General features: G+C 42.8%; 1 protein-coding gene across 4 annotated transcripts in view; it reads left to right on the top strand.

The window, feature by feature from the left end:
• The first annotated feature begins 3,729 nt into the window (after positions 1-3,729).
• Positions 3,730-19,829, top strand: part of upf3a (UPF3A regulator of nonsense mediated mRNA decay) — a 39,505-nt gene continuing 23,405 nt past the window's right edge. For all 4 annotated transcript variants that reach the window (XM_046328874.1, XM_046328709.1, XM_046328792.1 and 1 more), the window contains exons 1-4: positions 3,730-4,412; positions 11,918-12,024; positions 12,727-12,833; positions 14,063-14,161. In XM_046328874.1, coding sequence (XP_046184830.1) covers positions 4,272-4,412; positions 11,918-12,024; positions 12,727-12,833; positions 14,063-14,161 — 454 coding nt within the window. In that variant the 5' untranslated portion in view covers positions 3,730-4,271. The remainder of the gene's footprint in view (positions 4,413-11,917; positions 12,025-12,726; positions 12,834-14,062; positions 14,162-19,829) is intronic.

Raw genomic sequence — 19,829 nt, 5'->3', positions numbered from 1 at the left:
TATTTATTTCTGTGATCATTGTAATCCTGGCAAGCTTTGTCTCTTGATAGTAATACTCGAAAGCATTGACAGGGAGATGATCTCATGTTATCAATTGTCCCTTGAGTTTAAATTCCTAAACAGAAATGCTTGTAATAACACTCAGGTATGTCAGTCATGAAAATACAAAGCATTGAGCGGTGAAGTTTGTCAACAGACCCCAGTATTTTAATCTTCCCCTAGTGTTATTGATATGGTAATTATACAGTACATTGTGTCAACCTATTTGCGTTAACAATATTGTGTAATTATGCAACACCTACATGCCTTCATCAATTTGATGGTAGAAACTCTATCTCATTTTAAGTCAACGCACTACACATTATGCACAGCCCCCTTGAACTTCAGTTTCATAAATAATGGTTGATGGGAGTTCTGCAGAGATGCACAAACAACAGAAGTTAGGACCGAGACAAATGCATAATGGAATCGAATGGAAACTAAATCCATGGTTCCTGTTCCAAGTAATGATCTTTGTCGATCAACCAAGTGGGCAGTCAGCTTTCCATTCATTTCAAGCAGCCAAGCCCAATGATTGTCACGAAGCGTACACCATGCCCTTATTCGGTCCCTACTTAACCACTTCCTCACCATCGTCGAAAGTAATGCTCAGTGTGTTTTGTTTTACATCTCAAGAGCTGTCAGGATATAGTGCTCAAGTCTACTCACACAGCCATGTAATAGAGAAAAGCACGTTTTGGGGGGTCTTTGTGACGCCGTCTTTTTGGAGAACCATTTAAAGGTCAGATGGAAGGGAGGAGTGATGTTTAATTTCTGATATTTCTTGTGCTGCTTTCAAATGAGGGCTGGTTACTACTCTCGATCGCCTTCCTGACAACTAAAGCAAGGATTCCAGCTGCGCCCCTGACAACCACCAGAGTTCTCACTCCACTATTCCACTTATCCCCCTCATACACACAACACTCACCCACTGCACTCTACTAGCCTCCCTCTCTCTCTCTTTCACCCTCTCTCCTCAGTCTCTCAGCAGAACACGTGCAGTAGAGTGCTCCTTTCCTCATGGAGTAGAGCAGCAGCAAGCAGAAGGGGTAGTGATGGGCTGCACTCCGTCTAAGTCCTCCATCAACTACACCCAGGACAGGGTGTGTCGGGACTTGGACACCTGCTCCACCTTTGTCCCCAGTCTCAAGAGTTCCGTGTCTACCCCGAAGAGACCCTCGCCTCAGCTCTGTCTGGAGACCAGCAGCGGCAAGCAGACCTTCCTCAGTGGTGAGAGGATTGTCACTCAATGACTTTATCGGAAGGTTTGGGGAAATAAAGTATATATAACGGGGCAATATTCTATAAGTAGCCACCAATAACATGTTGACTCTTCTCATGGTATCTCAAAGTACTTACAGAGCATTGTAAAAGGGATAATGTAGCCTATTTTGTATTGCAGCATTGTTAATTGTAATTTATTGGTGGCTTAAAATATATAGTGCTTAGGCTGATGTGTTAAGGTATTAGTAGCTCAAATAAAATCCAGTTAAAAGGCTCGGACACATGAATGGCAATTAATTGCCAGTGCAGACACCTGTGAGTGGTCACTTTGTTATAGTCATTACTGTTAATCTCCTCTATATGCAGTTCCGTACCATGACAGCTATGGGCGATCTTTAAGCCAGCCTTCTAGCCCGGACGCGTGGAGCACTTTCACCACTGCAACCACTGCCAGCCCGCTCTGCCTGCCACACTCTATCCTCAAGCCAAGCTGCAGCGAGAGAGACAGCGACTCTGACGGGGATGAGACTCCCACATGCGGCTAGAGGTGACGGACAATCTGCGGAGACAGATTTGCGTCTATACTGTCTAAACTACGGGACTCTGCAAGCAAAATGAAGTGCGTGGTTGGCGCACCGAGGTCCAGATCTCAAGAAAAGTAGTTTCTGAAGAACTTTGATAATGTTGATTTCCCTTATGAATGTCACTGATGTTATCCTTCATGGCCAAGAATGTCCCGGGAAAGGACACAGCATTTCTTAAAACAATTTATTAAAGGCCCCATGTAGCCGTTTTTACTTCTCTGTCAAAACTATCAAAATGGTCTAAAATAAACAAATAGCTTCTTAGCAAAAGCAATGTATCAAGCAATAATTTTGCTAGGACTGTCTGGAAGAGGGAAACCTGAAAACGATCCGTTATTGGCAAATAGGTTTGGAACTCTCTTATTGGTCTATTCACTAATTTTACTGCCTGGTGAGGTCATGACCGTAAACTACTGGGAGGTCAAAGCTCCATCCCCAACCTGCACTCGAGTAAATGTAATATGATATGTTTCGTATTGTAATTATACATTAGTTTATATCCATCCTTTTCATAAGATATGTAACGAATTACAATGGGTTGTGTCTAATGTTAGCTAGGTGGATAATGATAACGTTAGCTAGGTGGCTAATGTTAGCTAGGTTAGGGGAAGGGTTAGCTAACATGCTAAATAGTTGGAAAATAGCTAAAAAGTAGTAAGTAGTTGCTAATTAGCTAAAAGTTTTCCGTGATGAGATTTGACCACGCAACATTTGGGTTGCTAGACGTTTGTGTTATACACTCACCCAGACCAACGACCCTACTTTCGTGTTTGCCTTAAGTAATCGGTTTTATGTTACATTTGGTATGGTTACATATCATATTAATTTGTGTGTCCCGGATTTACATTTACTATGTTAGGTCTAGTCTATGAAACCAGGCTGCCGACCCACCAAAACAGGCTGAACATTTCAGGTGGTCTTTTCAAATAGCTCGTACACTAAAATGGCCTTATCATCAATTTCACAATTTTTGTATTTATTTTATTTCACCTTTATTTAACCAGGTAGGCAACTTGAGAACAAGTTCTCATTTACAATTGCGACCTGGCCAAGATAAAGCAAAGCAGTTTGACACATACAACAACACAGTTACACATGGAGTAAATCAAACAGTCTATAATACAGTAGAAAAAAAGTCTACATACAATGTGAACAAATGAGGTGAGATAAGGGAGTTAAAGTAACAAAAAATTAAAAGGCCATGGTGGCAAAGTAAATACAATATAGCAAGTAACACTGGAATGGTTGATTTGCAGTGGAAGAATGTGCAAGGTAGAGAGAAATAATGGGGTGCAAAGGAGCAAAATAAATAAATACAGTAGGGGGAGAGGTAGTTGTCTGGGCTAAATTATAGATGGGCTATGTACAGGTGCAGTAATCTATGAGCTGCTCTGACACTTGGTGCTTAAAGCTAGTGAGGGTGATAAGTGTTTCCAGTTTCAGAGATTTTTGTAGTTCGTTCCAGTCAATGGCAGCAGAGAACTCAAAGGAAGAATTGGTTTTGGGGGTGACCAGAGAGATATACCTGCTGGAGCGCATGCTGAATGTGGGTGCTGCTATGGTGACCAGCGAGCTGAGATAAGGGGGACTTTTCGTTTGGCGACGAGTATGAAGCGAGGGCCAGTCAACGAGAGCGTACAGGTCGCAGTGGTGGGTAGTATATGGGGCTTTGGTGACAAAACGGATGGCACTAATAGACTGCATTCAATTTATTGAGTAGGGTATTGCAGGCTATTTTGTAAATGACATCGTCGAAGTTGAGGATTGGTAGGATGGTCAGTTTTACAAGGGTATGTTTGGCAGCATGAGTGAAGCATGCTTTGTTGCGAAATAGGAAGCCAATTCTAGATTTAACTTTTGGATTGGAGATGTTTGATGTGCGTCTGGAAGGAGAGTTTAGTCTAACCAGACACCTAGGTATTTGTAGTTGTCCATATATTCTAAGTCAGAACCGTCCAGAGTAGTGATGTTGGACGGGCCTGCAAGTGCAGATATTGATCGGTTTCAACCTCATAGTTTGGAGATCTACATAAAACACAGGTGATCACGTTTAACTTCTGTTGTGACGGTTTTATAAGGCTTGATACACTACTCTCTCACTAATCTGCACACCACCGACCAGCCAATCAAAATAATATTCGCCAATTCGCAGCTCAGACCTGTAGACTGTTTAATGATAAACTATTGTAGCCGAATTAATTGAACCAAATTTTTATTTTGGTACAGGTCGTCCTTATTATATGAACAAGGTGTTTTCCAATAGGCCTTTTTTAATGCAAAACATACGTAAATAATTTGCGTGAATGGTGTGTGATTACCGAGAAGATAGCGCACCGCATAAACACAGCAGCATCAGCTCTAGCAGAGCTCTTCACCTTGGAACTCTCGCGAGGGGAAAATGACTTCCACAGGAGAGGGAGAAAGATGAGGTCTGAAACGGACCAAATGACCGGGGGCAGGGAGGAAAGTGTCGTCGAAATACAATTCAGAGATATTCCGAGGGGACAGGACGCCGTCTTCGTCAACTCAAAGCAGAAAGAAGAGAAGAAGGAGGTCTTTACTAAGGTAGGCAGAGCACTGATGGTGTGTTTGTTATTGCTATCGATCGCAGATATGAGGAGCAAGATAATCAGCACCACAGACAGCGAACGCGAGAAGGATGCGTAGCCATGCAACGCTCTGCATTGACAGGCGCATTCAATATACTGTATGTCAACAGCAGATCTGATGCATGCTTGTTTGTGCCCAGCAATATAGCTGTAATTTGCCATAATACTGTCGTAGGTGTATGCATGTAAAGCTATTTACTGTAGCTTATGCTATGTTGATAAAAAGGCAAAAGTAGTCTGCACCGGTGTCCAAAGATTAAATGCAATGACCAGCGCCTGGAAACAAGCGCACACTTGTGTTTTGTTGACTGTATTTGGGCCTACCTGTCAAAGGCAACGGAAGTTGATTATTACTAGATATGAACATGTCATTATGTCGTAAAACAACCTCCGAAACGCAGTGTAGAATTCAGTAATAAAAATGGCCCAACTGCCGGCAGATGGCGATATTGAGTCGTACCTTAACGTCCAAATACATTGTATGTTGCCGGCAATACATTATTATTCCTGTCGACCTGTTTGTACCTACAACATTCTCCATTCAGGCTGCATAGACTTCGAGTTCGTCCTTAACTTTATTTAATCTCGAGAAGACGGGAAAATGTGTACTTTTCCGGGGGTGGCTAACTTTAGAATATGTCTTAGAGTGAGATTTCACTGGCTCCACCCCGAAACTGTGGTCCTGGGTCCCCCTCCTATGAAAAAAATATATTTGTTTTAAAGCTAATTTCCTGCAATTGTATATATTGTCACATGGTTTAGGCCCATGTCCAGGTTGGAATAAATAAATACAAGTCACAGGTCAGGTGGGTTTGGGATTATTTTAAATTTTAGCTACTTTGAATTACTTTAAATTACTTTGAGATTATTTGGGCATGGGATTTAGAGTTTTCTAACTAGGGGACATTGAATTGCAGTTTTTTGGTTAGAACATGCTAATATTAATGGTTGGTGGCAGTGGCTAACCATATGATGGATTGCGGTCTCCATATGAAACCAACATGTAAATAATGAATTAATTTGGGTGAACTTTCCCTCTAAAATAGTGCCGTAGAAAATACTGCCTAGAGGTAAAGTGCATTCTGACCCCTTGACTTTACACATTTTGTTATGTTAAAGCCTTAAAAATAAAAAGACTCAATTGAGATCAGGTGCATCCTGTTTCCATTGATCATCCTTGAGATGTTTCTACAACTTGATTGGAGTCCACCTGTGGTAAATTCAATTGATTGGACATGATGTGGGAAGGCACACACCCGTCTTTATAAGGTCCCACAGTTGACAGTGCATGTCAGAGCAAAAACAAAGCCATGAGGTTGAAGAAATTGTCCATAGAGCTCCGAGACAGGATTGTGTAGAGGCACAGATGTGGTCCCAAAACATTTCTGCCTCATTGAAGGTTCCCAAGAACACAGTGGCCTCACATCATTCTTAAATGGAAGAAGTTTGGAACCACCAAGACTCTCATTAGAGCTGCCACCTGGCCAAACTGAGCAATCGGGGGAGAAGGACCTTGGTCAGGGAGGTGACAAAGGATTCGGTGGTCACTCTGACAGAGGACATGAGAGAACCTTTCAGAAAGACCGCCATCTCTGCAGCACTCTGCCAATCAGGCCTTATAGTAGAGTGGCCAGATGGAAGCCACTCCTCAGTAAAAGGCAGAACAGAGAACGAGATTCTCTGGTCTGATGAAACCAAGATTGAACTCTTTGCCCTGAATGCCAAGTGTTACATCTGGAGGAAATCTGGCATCATCCCTACGGTGAAGCATGGTGATGGTAGCATCATGCGGTGGTGGTAGCATCATGCTGAGGGGATGTTTTTCAGCGGCAGGGACTGGGAGACTTGTCATGATCGAGGGAAAGATGAGCAAAACAAAGTACAGAGATCCTTGCCTCCCACTCCTTATCAATAAAATGCATCGTAATGCATGTGTAACTGACTGTACAGACGGGCCACAAATCTTTTACACAGACTTTTACACATTTTACACACTTTTACCAAAATTGCACTTTTCTGTTTAGCAGGTACTCCGCCTGCCCTGAAATAGTTAGTCATAACAAGCTCACACAGTTCTCATCACCTCAGTCACACATTTAATTAACAGAGGATGGGTCAAATTGTGTAAATACATTTTTAATTGCACAGATGGAGATCCCTGACAATTATGTCAGACCCGACCCAGATCCGGGACAAAACTAAGCATTTTGGATCCGGACCGGCTCGGGTCCCTGGATTGGATCTCGGAATGTCAGATCTGGTGGACCCATCAAGACCTCTACCACAGACACAAAGTCGAAATTGGCTATATCGTAAAAATTCCAGAAAAAATTGCTTTTTGGTTTCAATTTAAGGTTAGGCATAAGGTTAGCATTTTGGTTAAGGTTAGGACTAGGTTCACATTTTAAGAACAGAAATTGTAGAAATAGGTCAGGGTTCATGTCTGTGGCTATGATAATTAGTGACAACCAGGCACAACTCCAATATAAATAGTTTTTTCATAAAGTTGCTGGGTTGTCACATGTCCTACTGATTTCAGTATAATTCTAGCAACCTTATCATTCCCAAACTTCTGTTAGATCAAATAAGCCACTCGTAGCAAATAAGCCATGACATTTTTTGTTAACTAAATTCAACACTTTCTCATTGACCTCCATACAAATATTCCTTGCTTGGTGAGTGAAAAAAAAGAATGAACGGCACCTGCTGGAGAAGACAAATTTTGGGTCCAGGTATCCCTCTCGCTTGGCATATTCCTCTCTGACGCAGCACTGTATCGCTTTAGTAGAAACAAAGACTGTTCTGAGGGCAGGTCTGCCAGTTTTGACTAGCAGAAATGACTTTTCATAGCAGGTGAGGAGAACTTACGGAGCAGGCTAGGAGAATTTACATGGCAAGTTAGTAGAATTAGGTTAAGATTAGGAAAAGGGTTCGAATTAGCTAAAATGCTACGCTTTCTTTGACACGACTCACAGGTGGTGAAGGTAGGCAACATTACCATCTCTCCCTGCTTTCATCACTCAGACGTGGAACACTAGTCACTTTAATGTTTACGTACTGCTGTACTCATCTCATATACTATATTCTATTCTACTGTATTTTAGTCAATGCCACTCCAATATTTCTCCTAATATAGATATATTTCTTAATTCCATTCTTTTACTTTTAGATGTGTATATTGTTATGAATTGTTAGATACTACTGCACTGTTAGAGCTAGGAACACAAGCATTTCGATACACCTGCAAAAACATCTGCTAAATATGTGTATGTGACCAATACAATTTTATTTTATTTTGATTATAGGAGCATTACAACAACTGTAAGACTGGCCAATAGTTTCTGCCCCAGACCATCAGGCTGCTGAAAAGCCACCACTAGACAGCTACCTACCGCCCCCTCCATTGGCATTTACCCTGCCCCCACAATGGACAAACAAAAGTTTGGAAACACCTACTCATTTACTATTTTCTACATTGTAGAATAATAGTGAAGACATCAAAACTATGAAATAACACACATAAAAAAGTGTTAAACATATTAAAATAGTCACCCTTTGCCTTGATGACAGCTTTGCACACTTGGCTTTCTCTCAACTAGCTTCATGAGGTAGTCACCTGGAATGCATTTCAATTAACAGGTTTGCCTTGTTAAAAGTGAATTTGTGAAATTTCTTTCCTTCTTAATGCGTTTGAGCCAATCAGTTGTTGTGGTAAAAGACCAAGTCCATTTGATGGCAAGAACAGCTCAAATAAGCAAAGAGAAGCGACAGTCCATCATTACTTTACGACATGGTCAGTTAATACGCAACATTTCAAGAACTGAAAGTTTCTTTAAGTGCATTCACAAAAACCATGAAGCGCTATGATGAAATCGGTTCTCATGAGGACCACCACAGGAAAGGAAGACCCAGAGCTACCTCTGCTGCAGAGGATAAGTTCAATAGAGTTACCAGCCTCAGATTGCAGCCCACATAATTGCTTCGCAGAGTTCAAGTAACACATCAACTGTTCAACTGTTCAGAGGAGACTGCGTGAATCAGTTCTTCATGGTCAATTTGCTGCAAAGAAACCATTACTAAAGGACACCAATAATAAGAAGAGACTTGCTTGGGCCAAGAAACACGAGCAATGGATATTTAGACCGGTGAAAATCAGAGTTCAAATTTGAGATTTTTGGTTCCAATCCCTGTGTCTTTGTGAGACACAGAGTAGGTGAACGGATGATCTCTGCATGTGTGGTTCCCACCGTGAAGCATGGGGGAGGAGGTGTGAGGGTGCTTTTCTGGTGACACTGATTTATTTCAAATTGAAGGCACACTTAACCAGCATGGCTACCACAGCCTTCTGAAGCAATACACCATCCCATCTGGTTTGTGCTTAGTGGGACTATCTTTTGTTTTTCATCAGGATAATGACCCAACACACCTCCAGGCTGTGTAAGGGCTATTTGACCAAGGAGGAGAGTGGAGTACTGCATCAGATGACCTGGCCTCCACAATCACCCGACCTCAACCCAATTGATATGGTTTGGGATGAGTTGGATGCTGAGTGAAGGGAAAGCAGCCAACAAGTGCTCAGAATATGTGGGAACTACTTAAAGACTGTTGAATCTTTCCTCATGAAGCTGGTTGAGAGAATGCCAAGAATGTGCAAAGCTGTCATCAAGGCAAAGGAGGACTACTTTGAAGAATCTCAAATATTCGCTTAACACTATTTTGGTTACTACATGATTCCATATGTGTTATTTCATAGTTGTGATGTCTTCATTATTATTCTACAATGGAGTAATTAGTGAAAATCAAGAAAAACCCTTGAATGAGTATGTTTGTCCAAACTTTTGACTGGTACTATATGTATTTACCAATATTTATATTTTAAATCATTGTTTCATTCACTTCTCTTTTGGGCCTCTGCTGTTGGAGCTCGTAGTTTACGAATAGCACTGTACTCTGCAAATACATCTAATCTAATATAAAAATATCTAGCTACAACCAGGTCTGCTCTGAGTACAGTCGTGGCCAAAAGTTTTGAATGACACAAATATTAATTATCACAAAGTCTGCTGCCTCAGTTTGTATGATGGCAATTTGCATATACTCCAAAATGTTATGAAGAGTGATCAGATGAAGTGCAATTAATTGCAAAGTCCCTCTTTGACATGCAAATGAACTGAATCCCCCAAAAAACATTTCCACTGCATTTCAGCCCTGCCACAAAAGGACCAGCTGACATCATGTCAGTGATTCTCTCGTTAACACAGGTGTGAGTGTGGACGAGGACAAGGCTGGAGATCACTCTGTCATGCTGATTGAGTTCGAATAATAGTCTGGAAGCTTCAAAAGGAGGGTGGTGTTTGGAATCATTGTTCTTCCTCTGTCAATCATGGTTACCTGTAAGGAAACACGTGTCGTCATCATTGCTTTGCACAAATAGGGCTTCAAAGGCAAGGATATTTCTGCCAGTAAGATTGCACCTAAATCAACTATTTATCGGATCATCAAGGGGCACCACCAGTACAGAGCTTGCTCAGGAATGGCAGCAGGCAGGTGTGATTGCATCTACACGCACAGTGAGGCAAAGAATTTTGGAGGATGGCCTGGTGTCAATAAGGGCAGCAAAGATGCCACTTCTCTCCAGGAAACACATCAGGGAAAGACTGATATTCTGCAAAAGGTACAGCGATTGGACTGCTGAGGACTGGGCTAGTCATTTTTTCTGAATCCCCTTTCCGATTGTTTGGTGCATCCAGAAAATAGCTTGTCCTGGAGAAGACGAGGTGAGCTCTACCATCTGTCCTGTGTCATTCCAACAGTAATGCATCATGTGACCATTCATGTGTGGGGTTGCTTCTCAGCCAAGGGAGTGGGCACACTCCCAATTCTGCCTAAGAACACAGCCATGAATAAAGAATGGTACCTACACACAGTCTGGTGACAAAACAATGTATTTACCAGCATGATGCAGCACCTTGTCATAAGGAAAAACTGATAACTAAGTGGCTCGGGGAACAAAACATCAATATTTTGGATCCATGGCCAGGAAACTCCCCAGACCTTAATCCCATTGAGAACTTATAGTCAATCCTCAAGAGGCGAGTGGACAAACATAACCCCACAAATTCTGACAAACTCCAAGCATTGATTATGCAAGAATGGGCTGCCATCAGTCAGGATGTGGCCCAGAAGTTAACTGACAGCATGCCAGGGTGGCTTGCAGAGGTCTTGAAAAAGAAGGGTCAACACTGCGAATATTGACTCTTTGCATCAACTTCATGTAATTGTCAAAAGCATTTGACACTTATGAAATGCTTGTAATTATACTTCAGTATTCCATAGCAACAAAAATATTTAAAGACACTGAAGCAGTGAAGCAGTAAACTTTGTGGAAATTAATATTTGTGTCATTCTCAAAACTTTTGGCCACGACCGTACAGTCTTGATTTACATTTGTGACGCTGCTTACGCAGCGGGCTTAAAAGAAACAGAACCCCTGTTCTGATAGTTTTAACCTGATTGGCTGATTATGATACACAATATCCAGGATTAGTATTTAGCCTCTATCATGGTGGTGGAAAATGGTGTGTCATAAGGAAAGTGCACATTTTCCCCTTTTTTTTCTGGTTTATCGCCATTAAGTTGAGGAAATCAAAGCCTATGCAGCCTAAATGTACGTATATTTTTTTAGGTACGAACGATCCAATAGGGATACAAATGTATTGCCGACCTGCATACAATGCATTTGGATTGTTATGCTGGTGAATGAGGACCCAAAAGCGACTTGGCGAAAACAGAGTCTTTAATCCAGTTTAAGGAAATAGCAATACTCCTAGACAAATCGGAGCGGTAAATAAAGCATAAAAACAATTTCACTCGTAATCACGAGAGCTGACTGGAGACTCGATAATAAACTGCAGGTTGCCTCGGGAAGGCACTTGACCGTAGCAGACTCAGACACCTGCTCACCACGCAGCATCTGAGGGAAACACGACACGACAGGGCGATACAAAGACACAGCACGGTGAACAATATACAAGGATCCGACAGGACAGGAACGGAAAACAAGGGGAGAAATAGGGACTCTAATCAGGGGAAAAGATAGGGAACAGGTGTGGGAAGACTAAATGATTGATTAGGGGAATAGGAACAGCTGGGAGCAGGAACGGAACGATAGAGAGAAGAGAGAGAGGAAGGGAGAGAGAAAAAGGGGAACGAACCTAAAAAGACCAGCAGGGGGAAAACGAACAGAGGGAAAAGCAAAATGACAAGACAATATAAGACAAAACATGACATGGATGGTATGATAACTAAACTCAATATTGCTGTCTGCCGGCCTTTGGGCTATGATAAAGAAGACTTTCCAACTTTGCTCATGACCTTGAATGTCTTTGATGTCTTGGCAATTTTTGTGTAATTTCAACCCACTATTCTGTGTTTGTGCATTTATGTCCTTCTCGGTTCCAGGTAGTAATAAGGCGACTTCCACCCAACCTGTCCAAGGACCAGCTGGAAGAACAGCTCAGTCCTCTTCCATCCTATGACTACTTCGAGTTCTTCCCTGCTGATCAAAGGTGAATATTTAGAACATTTAATGCAATGACACCATGTGTTGGGACAGAGTGCCTACCAGGGGCAGATTGGGACCCCACACCGGCCCATTTCTTTCTTCGAGGCCTCTGCATAGAGGGTGTTCTTTAATGGAAGTCTCTCCAACAAAATCCAGGTAGAATCAGGAAATCCCCAGGGCAGCTGTCTAGGCCCCTTACTTTTTTCAATCTTTACTAGCGACATATCACTGGCTTTGAGTAGCTGCTGCCTTGGCAATGGGGAGCCATAATAAATATAAAATACATCTGCCCATTTTTGTCCCCCCTTGAGGCCCGCCATTAACCGGCTAATTATCAAAAAACCCAAGTTAGACGGGCCCACTAAGCTAACTTTGCCCGAAATGCCAGATTGACAGCACAGATCAGTGTTTTTCTCAGATTCATGCTGCATCGTGATATTGACATTCCCCCCTATCAAACAATTGACTTCACCTAACCTCTGCTGTTGAAACCTATTCAGCTTGAGTGGATAAATTCAAAATTATCTGGCCAAAATAAAGAAAGGATGCTAGCACAGCCATCTAATTATTAGGCTACCACCTAAAAGCAGGGACTGAAGAAGAGTATGTCATCATCATGCCTATGGAGTCACCCTATTATGCCCACACTCTAGATAGGCTCCTCTCGTGGAATGGGTTTCTAAGATAACCTGCTCATTTCCCGCAGCCTCTATCCACACCTGTTCTCCAGAGTTTACATTAACTTCAGAAACCCCGAAGACATCCTGCTCTTCAGAGACCGCTTTGATGGCTATGTTTTCATTGATAACAAAGGTACCTTTTTCACAGAGACCTATAATATAAACGTCATGGGGCAGTTTCCCAGACACACCAGCCTAGTCTTGGACTAAAATGCATTTTTGATGGAGATTCTCTATTGGGCTTGCTTTTTAGTACAGGACTAGGCTTAATATGTGTCCTGGAAACCTATCCTAAATATTCCTTATTACCAATGTGTTAGTGCTTAGCAGTTAGTGTTTACACAATGTTAGAATGTTTTTCAGCACATGAAAGTAGGTGGTGGTATATACACTGAACAAAAATATAAACGCTGCTTGCAACAATTTCAACAGCTTCCAGTGTATTCAAATTGCATTCAGCAAACCACTCGTCCACAGGACGCCATCTGCCCGGTACAGTTGAAACCATGATATCTCCAGTGTGCCAGTGGCCATCGTAGGTGAGCATTTACCCACTGAAGTTGGTAATGACGCCGAACTGCAATCAGGTCAAGACCCTGGTGACGAGCATTCAGAGGAGCTTCCCTTAGACGGTTTCTGACAGTTTGTGCAGAAATTCTTCGGTTGTGCAAACCCACAGTTTCATCAGCTGTCTGGGTGGCTGGTGACATTTATAGTAGATAAATTAACATTCAATTCTCTGGCAACAGCTCTGGTGGATATTTCTTCAGTCAGCATATCAATTTCACGCTCCATCAAAACTTGAGACAGGTGACAAAACTGCACATTTTATTGTCTCAAGCACAAGGTGCACCTGTGTAATGATCATGCTGTTTAATCAGCTTCTTGATATGCCACACCTGTCAGGTGGATGGATTATGTTGGCAAAGGAGAAATGCTCACAAACAGAGATGTAAACACATTTTTGCAAAACATTTGAGAGAAATAAGCTTTTTGTCTATGGAATATTTTATTTCAGCTCATAAAACATGGGACACTTTGCATGTTGCGTTGATATTTTTGTTCAGTATATAATTCAATAAATATGTTAGGCTATGTGTTTTAGCATCCCCAACGGTCAGTGTTCAGTGTTTTGTTGTGATGCTCCATGGGAATTTGTTTATGGTGACAAACAATGATGGCTCTCTCTCTCTCTCTCTCTCTCTCTCTCTCTCTCTCTCTCTCTCTGTAGGTGTGTGTGCTCTAATCTTTCATAAGACAAGAGGGTTATCCTTGTACAGCCACAGGTGCCATGGTAGTGGTTTGATCTGTGTGTCAGGTGTTGTCTAATGATTATCTGTCTCTATGTCAATATTTGCTCAGGCCAGGAGTACCCAGCTGTGGTAGAGTTTGCCCCCTTTCAGAAAGTCTCCAAGAAGAAGCTCAAAAAGAAAGATTCCAAAGCTGGAAGCATTGAAGAAGGTAGGTGCTGGACTATCCAGACATACAGCTTGGATACCTGATTGTTTCTGCATTCATTGTCAAAAGACGTTGGGACAGACAGACAGAGACTGGCACCCAAGCTTCCTTTTAAATTTATAGTATGTGTTTTCAGACCCCTCATTGTACTTCATGCATTGATTCAGCATCTGCTGAATAACACAAATATAAAATATAGGTTGTGGATATGGATACAGAGTTTTCGTCCACGCCCCACCCATCCGGAAATCTCTTTCTCAAAGCTAAGGATCGAGATCACGTTCTGCGCATGTGATATTTTACGCACAAATTCGTTTTTCTAACATAGCTGCTGCTCTCACACTCTTCCTTCCTTTACGTTTTGCTCTTTTACTCACCTTCTGAACCTGTGACATGGTGAGGTTGGAACGAACTTAAACCGTCACGAATGACGACAATCCAACTCAGTACTGTGTTGTGAGCACAATCCGCCCAGACGAGGAACTTGCTCCAGTTGCTGGCCTGGGGGAAAACGAAACAGTGGAAGAACTTCTCCAGCTCCTGGTTGGCCCACTCGGTTTGCCCATTCGACTGTGGGTGGAACCCCGAGGACAGACTCACCAACGCCCCCAACAGGGAGCAGAAGGCTTTCCAATACCGTCCGACGAACTGTTCCAGAAGGGTCTTGGAGAAGATCAGGATGTCATCGAGGTAAACAAAGAAGAACCGATTAAACATATCCCTATGAGTGTCATTAACCAATGCTTGGAAGTCTCCCGGTTAGTTCGATAATACGAATGTCATGACTAAATTCTCATAGTGGCCACTAGGGGTAATAAAGACAGTTTTCCATTCATCTCCTTCTCTGATTCTCACCAGAATGTAAGCGTTGCGATGTCCAGTTTGGTGAAGAATTGGGTGTTGAGGAGCCAATGAAACCTGCCTCCCAGCAACTCCCGGATGTAATTGTCCAAGACTGCAGCTTCAGGGATTGAGAGGGAGTAAAGACGGCCCCAGGGAGGGGTGGAGCTGGGTAGGCGTTCTACGGCGCAGTCGTATGGACGATGAGGAGGGAGGGTGGCGACTTGCCTCATACTGAAGGCCTCCTGGAGGTTGAAATATTCGGGAGGGAGAGCAGAGAAATCTTGGTCTTCACTGGATGCAGGGGGATGCGGTGAGGCTCTAGGTGGGGCAGTTCTTACCCCAGTCTAGTATGTGTCCCGTGGAACAGGAGAGTAGTGGCCGGAGCCAGGTCGAGGGCTTGAATCTTCAGAGGGATGGGACATTTCACGAAGGGGATTGGTAATTCTCTGGCGAAGTCTTGATTAATGCAATTATCTGCGGCCCGGAGTCCACGAAGGCTTGAATCTGGTGCTGACGGTTGTCACAGTGAAGGGTTGCAGGTAGTGACAGGCTGTGGCTGGGTAACCGGGAGGTAACTGCACAGCTCGTCAGGGTCTCACCTTGTACTGTTGAGCCCTGGTATTTCCCGTCTGCTCTGGGTATGTAGCACACCTTCCTCTGCAACACTGGTTGACAAACTTTTTATAGACCCCGTACCCCTTCAAACACTCAACCTCCAGCTACGTACTCCCTCTAGCATCAGGGTCAGCGCACTCTCAAATGTTGTTTTTTGCCATCATCGTAAGCCTGCCACACACACACTACACTATATGATATATTTATTAAACATAAAAATGAGTGTGAGTTTTTGTCACAACCCGGCTCGTGAGTAGTGACAAAGAGCTCTTATATGACCAGGGCACAAATAATAATAATAAAACATTTAGCTCTTTATTTAGCCATCTTACATATAAAACTATTTTGTTCATTCAAAATTGTGAATAACTCAACATTGGTTAATGAGAAGGGTCTGCTTGAAAGGATGCACACGACTCTGCAATGTTGGGTTGTATTGGAGAGAGTCTCAGTCTTAAATCATTTTCCACACACAGTCTGTGCCTGTATTTAGTTTTCATGCTAGTGATGACCCGAGAATCCACTCTCACATAGATACGGGGTTGCAAAGGGCATCAGGGTCTTAACAGTGCGATTTGCCAAGGCAATATACTCTGAGTGCAGCCCTATCCAGAAATCTGGCAGTGGCTTCTGATTAAACTCAATTTTCACAGAACCGCTTCTTGCAATTTCGATGAGGCTCTCTTGTTCAGATATCGGTAAGTGGATTGGAGGCAGGACAATAAAGGGATAATGAATCCAGTTGTTTGTGTCGTCCATTTCGGGAAAGTACCTGCATAATATCGCTCCCAGCTCACTCAGGTACTTCGCTATATCACATTTGACATTGTCCGTAAGCTTGAGTTCATTTGCACACGCAGAAAAAATCATACAATGATGGAAAGACCTGTGTGTTAACGCAGACAGAAAAAGAGCCCCAACTTCTTAATCATAGCCTCAATTTTGTCCCGCACATTGAATATAGTTTGCCGGAGAGTCTCTGTAATCCTAGATTCAGATCATTCAGGTGAGAAAAAACATCACCCAGATAGGCCAGTCGTGTGAGAAACCCGTCATCATGCATGTGGTCAGACAAGTGAGCTGCCCAGTGACACGAGCCTACCAGACGAGCTAAATTACTTCTTTGCTCGCTTCGAGGCAAGTTACACTGAAACATGCATGAGAGCATCAGCTGTTCTGGATCACTGTGTGTTCACGCTCTCTGCAGCCGATGTGAGTAAGACCTTAAAACAGGTCGACATTCACAAGGCCGCAGGGCCAGACAGATTACCAGGACATGTAAACTCGCCCACTGTCAGACTCTTATCAGTCTGGATACACTCTCGGTTGCCTAGAACGTGTGGCTGCCCAGAGGTGGAACGCAGCAAGACACAGACACGTAGTCTAATTAGCGATTGAACGTTATTTATTTAACAGCATTGCCAACGTTGGCTAAGCTGCACAGGAGGCAGACAGGCAGACAAGTAGTGTATTTTTTCAGGAACTACGATATGGCAGCAAGTACAAAGATTAGCCTACATCATCACACAAAACTGATTGTTTTTGCACCAAAGTGTAGGGACTGCGTCCTGCTTGTGCAACTGCAATATCTGTTAAAACAGAAAGCTAGAGAAGGGTTATAGCCTTCATAATATACAGTGTATGTTTGGAATGTTTGTTCAAATCGCCACAGGATTTTTATTTCAGCTGTTCAGAAATATAAGGTGACTACATAGGCTACATCATCATCGTTATGTCATGGTTCCACCTGTCACCAGAGGGCGGCAGAGGCTGTCCTAGAGACATTAATGACACTCAGGTGTGTCCTATTTACTCATTAATATTTCCCTGTTAACTTCTTATAGCTGGGGGCAGTATTGAGTAGCTTAGATGAATACAGTGCCCACAGTAAACTGCCTGCTACTCAGGCCCAGAAGCTAAGATAAGCATATTATTAGATTTGGATAGACAACACTCTGAAGTTTCTCAAACTGTTTGAATGATGTCTGTGAGTAATAACAGAACTCATATGACAGGCAAAAACCTGAGAAAAAATCCAACCAGGAAGTGGGAAATCTGAGGTTTGTAGGTTTTCAAGTCTTTGCCTATCCAATATACAGTGTACAAGTTGGTCATATTGCACTTCCTAAGGCTTCCACTAGATGTCAACAGTCTTGAGAACATTGTTTCAGGCTTCTACTGTGAAGGAGGAGAGAATGAGAGCTGTTCGAATCAAGTGTCTGGCAGAATGCCATGAGCTAAGTCTCGCGCGCGTGCCGTGAGAGCGAGCTGCGTTCCTTTTCATTTTTAAAGACAATGGAATTGTTCGGTTGGAACATGATGGAAGATGTATGAAAACATCCTAAAGATTGATTATATACATCGTTTGACATGTTTCTACGAACTGTAATATAACTTTTTTAACTTTTCGTCTGAACCTAGTGCCTGCGCCTTGTGAATTTGGATTTGTGAACTAAATGCGCGAACAAAAAGGAGGTATTTGGACATAAATTATGGACTTTATCAAACAAAATAAAAATGTATTGTGGAACTGGGATTCCTGGGAGTGCATTCCGAAGAAGATCATCCAGGGTAAGTGAATATTTATAATGCTATATCTGACTTATGTTATGGCTTGTTTTGGTCTCTGAGCGCTGTACTCAGATTATTCCATGGTGTGCTTTCGCTGTAAAGCTTTTTTGAAATCTGACAAAGCGGTTGCATTAAGGAGAAGTATATCTTTAATTCCATGGATAACACTTGTATTTTCATCAACATTTATGATGAGTATTTCTGTAAATTGATGTGGCTCTCTGCAAAATCACCTAATGTTTTGGAAGCAAAACATTACTGAACATAACGTGCCAATGTAAACTGAGATTTTTTGATATAAATATGAAACAAAACATACATGTATTGTGTAACATGAAGTCCTATGAGTGCCATTTGATGAAGATCATCAAAGGTTAGTGATTCATTTTCTCTATTTCTGCTTTATGTGACTCCTCTCTTTGGCTGGAAAAAGGGCTGTGTTTTTATGTGAGGCGCTGACCTAACATAATCGCATGGTATGGTTTCGTCGTAAAGCCTTTTTGAAATCGGACACTGGTGGGATTAACAACAAGTTCATCTTTTAAAATGGTGTATAATACTTTGAGGTGTATAATATGTTTGAGAAATTTTAATTATGAGATTTCTGTTTGTGTTATGCAGGTGAATGAGGACCCAAAAGCGACTTGGCGAAAACAGAGTTTTTAATCCAGTAAGAAACTTTACAAAACAAAAAGCATAATACTACTCGTAAAGACGAGAACAGACTGGAGACTTGATCGAGAACTGCAGGTTGCCTCGGGAAGGCACTTGAACCTAGCAGACTCAGACACCTGCTCACCACGCAGCATCTGAGGGAAACACGACACGACAGGGCAAAACATAGACACAGCACGGTGAATTATAGATGAGGATCCGACAGGGCAGGTACGGAAAACAAGGAGAGAAATAGGGACTCTAATCAGGGAAAAGGATCGGGAACAGGTGTGGGAAGACTAAATGATGATTAGGGGAATAGGAACAGCTGGGAGCAGGAACGGAACGATAGAGAGAAGAGAGAGCGAGAGAGTGAGAGAGGGAGGGGGAAAGAGAGGGATAGAAAGAGGGAAAGAACCTAATAAGACCAGCAGAGGGAAACGAATAGAAGGGGAAGCACAGGGACAAGACATGATAATTAATGACAAAACATGACAGTACCCCCACTCACCGAGCGCCTCCTGGCGCACTCGAGGAGGAATCCTGGCGGCAACGGAGGAAATCATCAATGAGTGAACGGTCCAGCACGTCCCGAGACGGAACCCAACTCCTCTCCTCAGGACCGTAACCCTCCCAATCCACTAAGTATTGGTGACCCCGTCCCCGAGAACGCATGTCCATGATCTTATGTACCTTGTAAATAGGTGCGCTCTCGACAAGGACGGGAGGGGGGAGGGAAGACGAACGGGGGTGCGAAGAAAGGGCTTGACACAGGAGACATGGAAGACAGGATGGACGCGACGAAGATGTCGCGGAAGAAGCAGTCGCACAGCGACAGGATTGACGACCTGGGAGACACGGAACGGACCAATGAACCGCGGAGTCAACTTACGAGAAGCTGTCGTAAGAGGAAGGTTGCGAGTGGAAAGCCACACTCTCTGGCCGCAACAATACCTTGGACTCTTAATCCTGCGTTTATTGGCGGCTC

This window comes from Oncorhynchus gorbuscha, linkage group LG01 (genome assembly GCF_021184085.1).
Source record: "Oncorhynchus gorbuscha isolate QuinsamMale2020 ecotype Even-year linkage group LG01, OgorEven_v1.0, whole genome shotgun sequence".
NCBI classification, from domain to species: Eukaryota; Metazoa; Chordata; class Actinopteri; order Salmoniformes; family Salmonidae; genus Oncorhynchus; species Oncorhynchus gorbuscha.
Note: the sequence above shows the minus strand (reverse complement) of the source record. Positions and strands in the feature narration are given on the sequence as shown.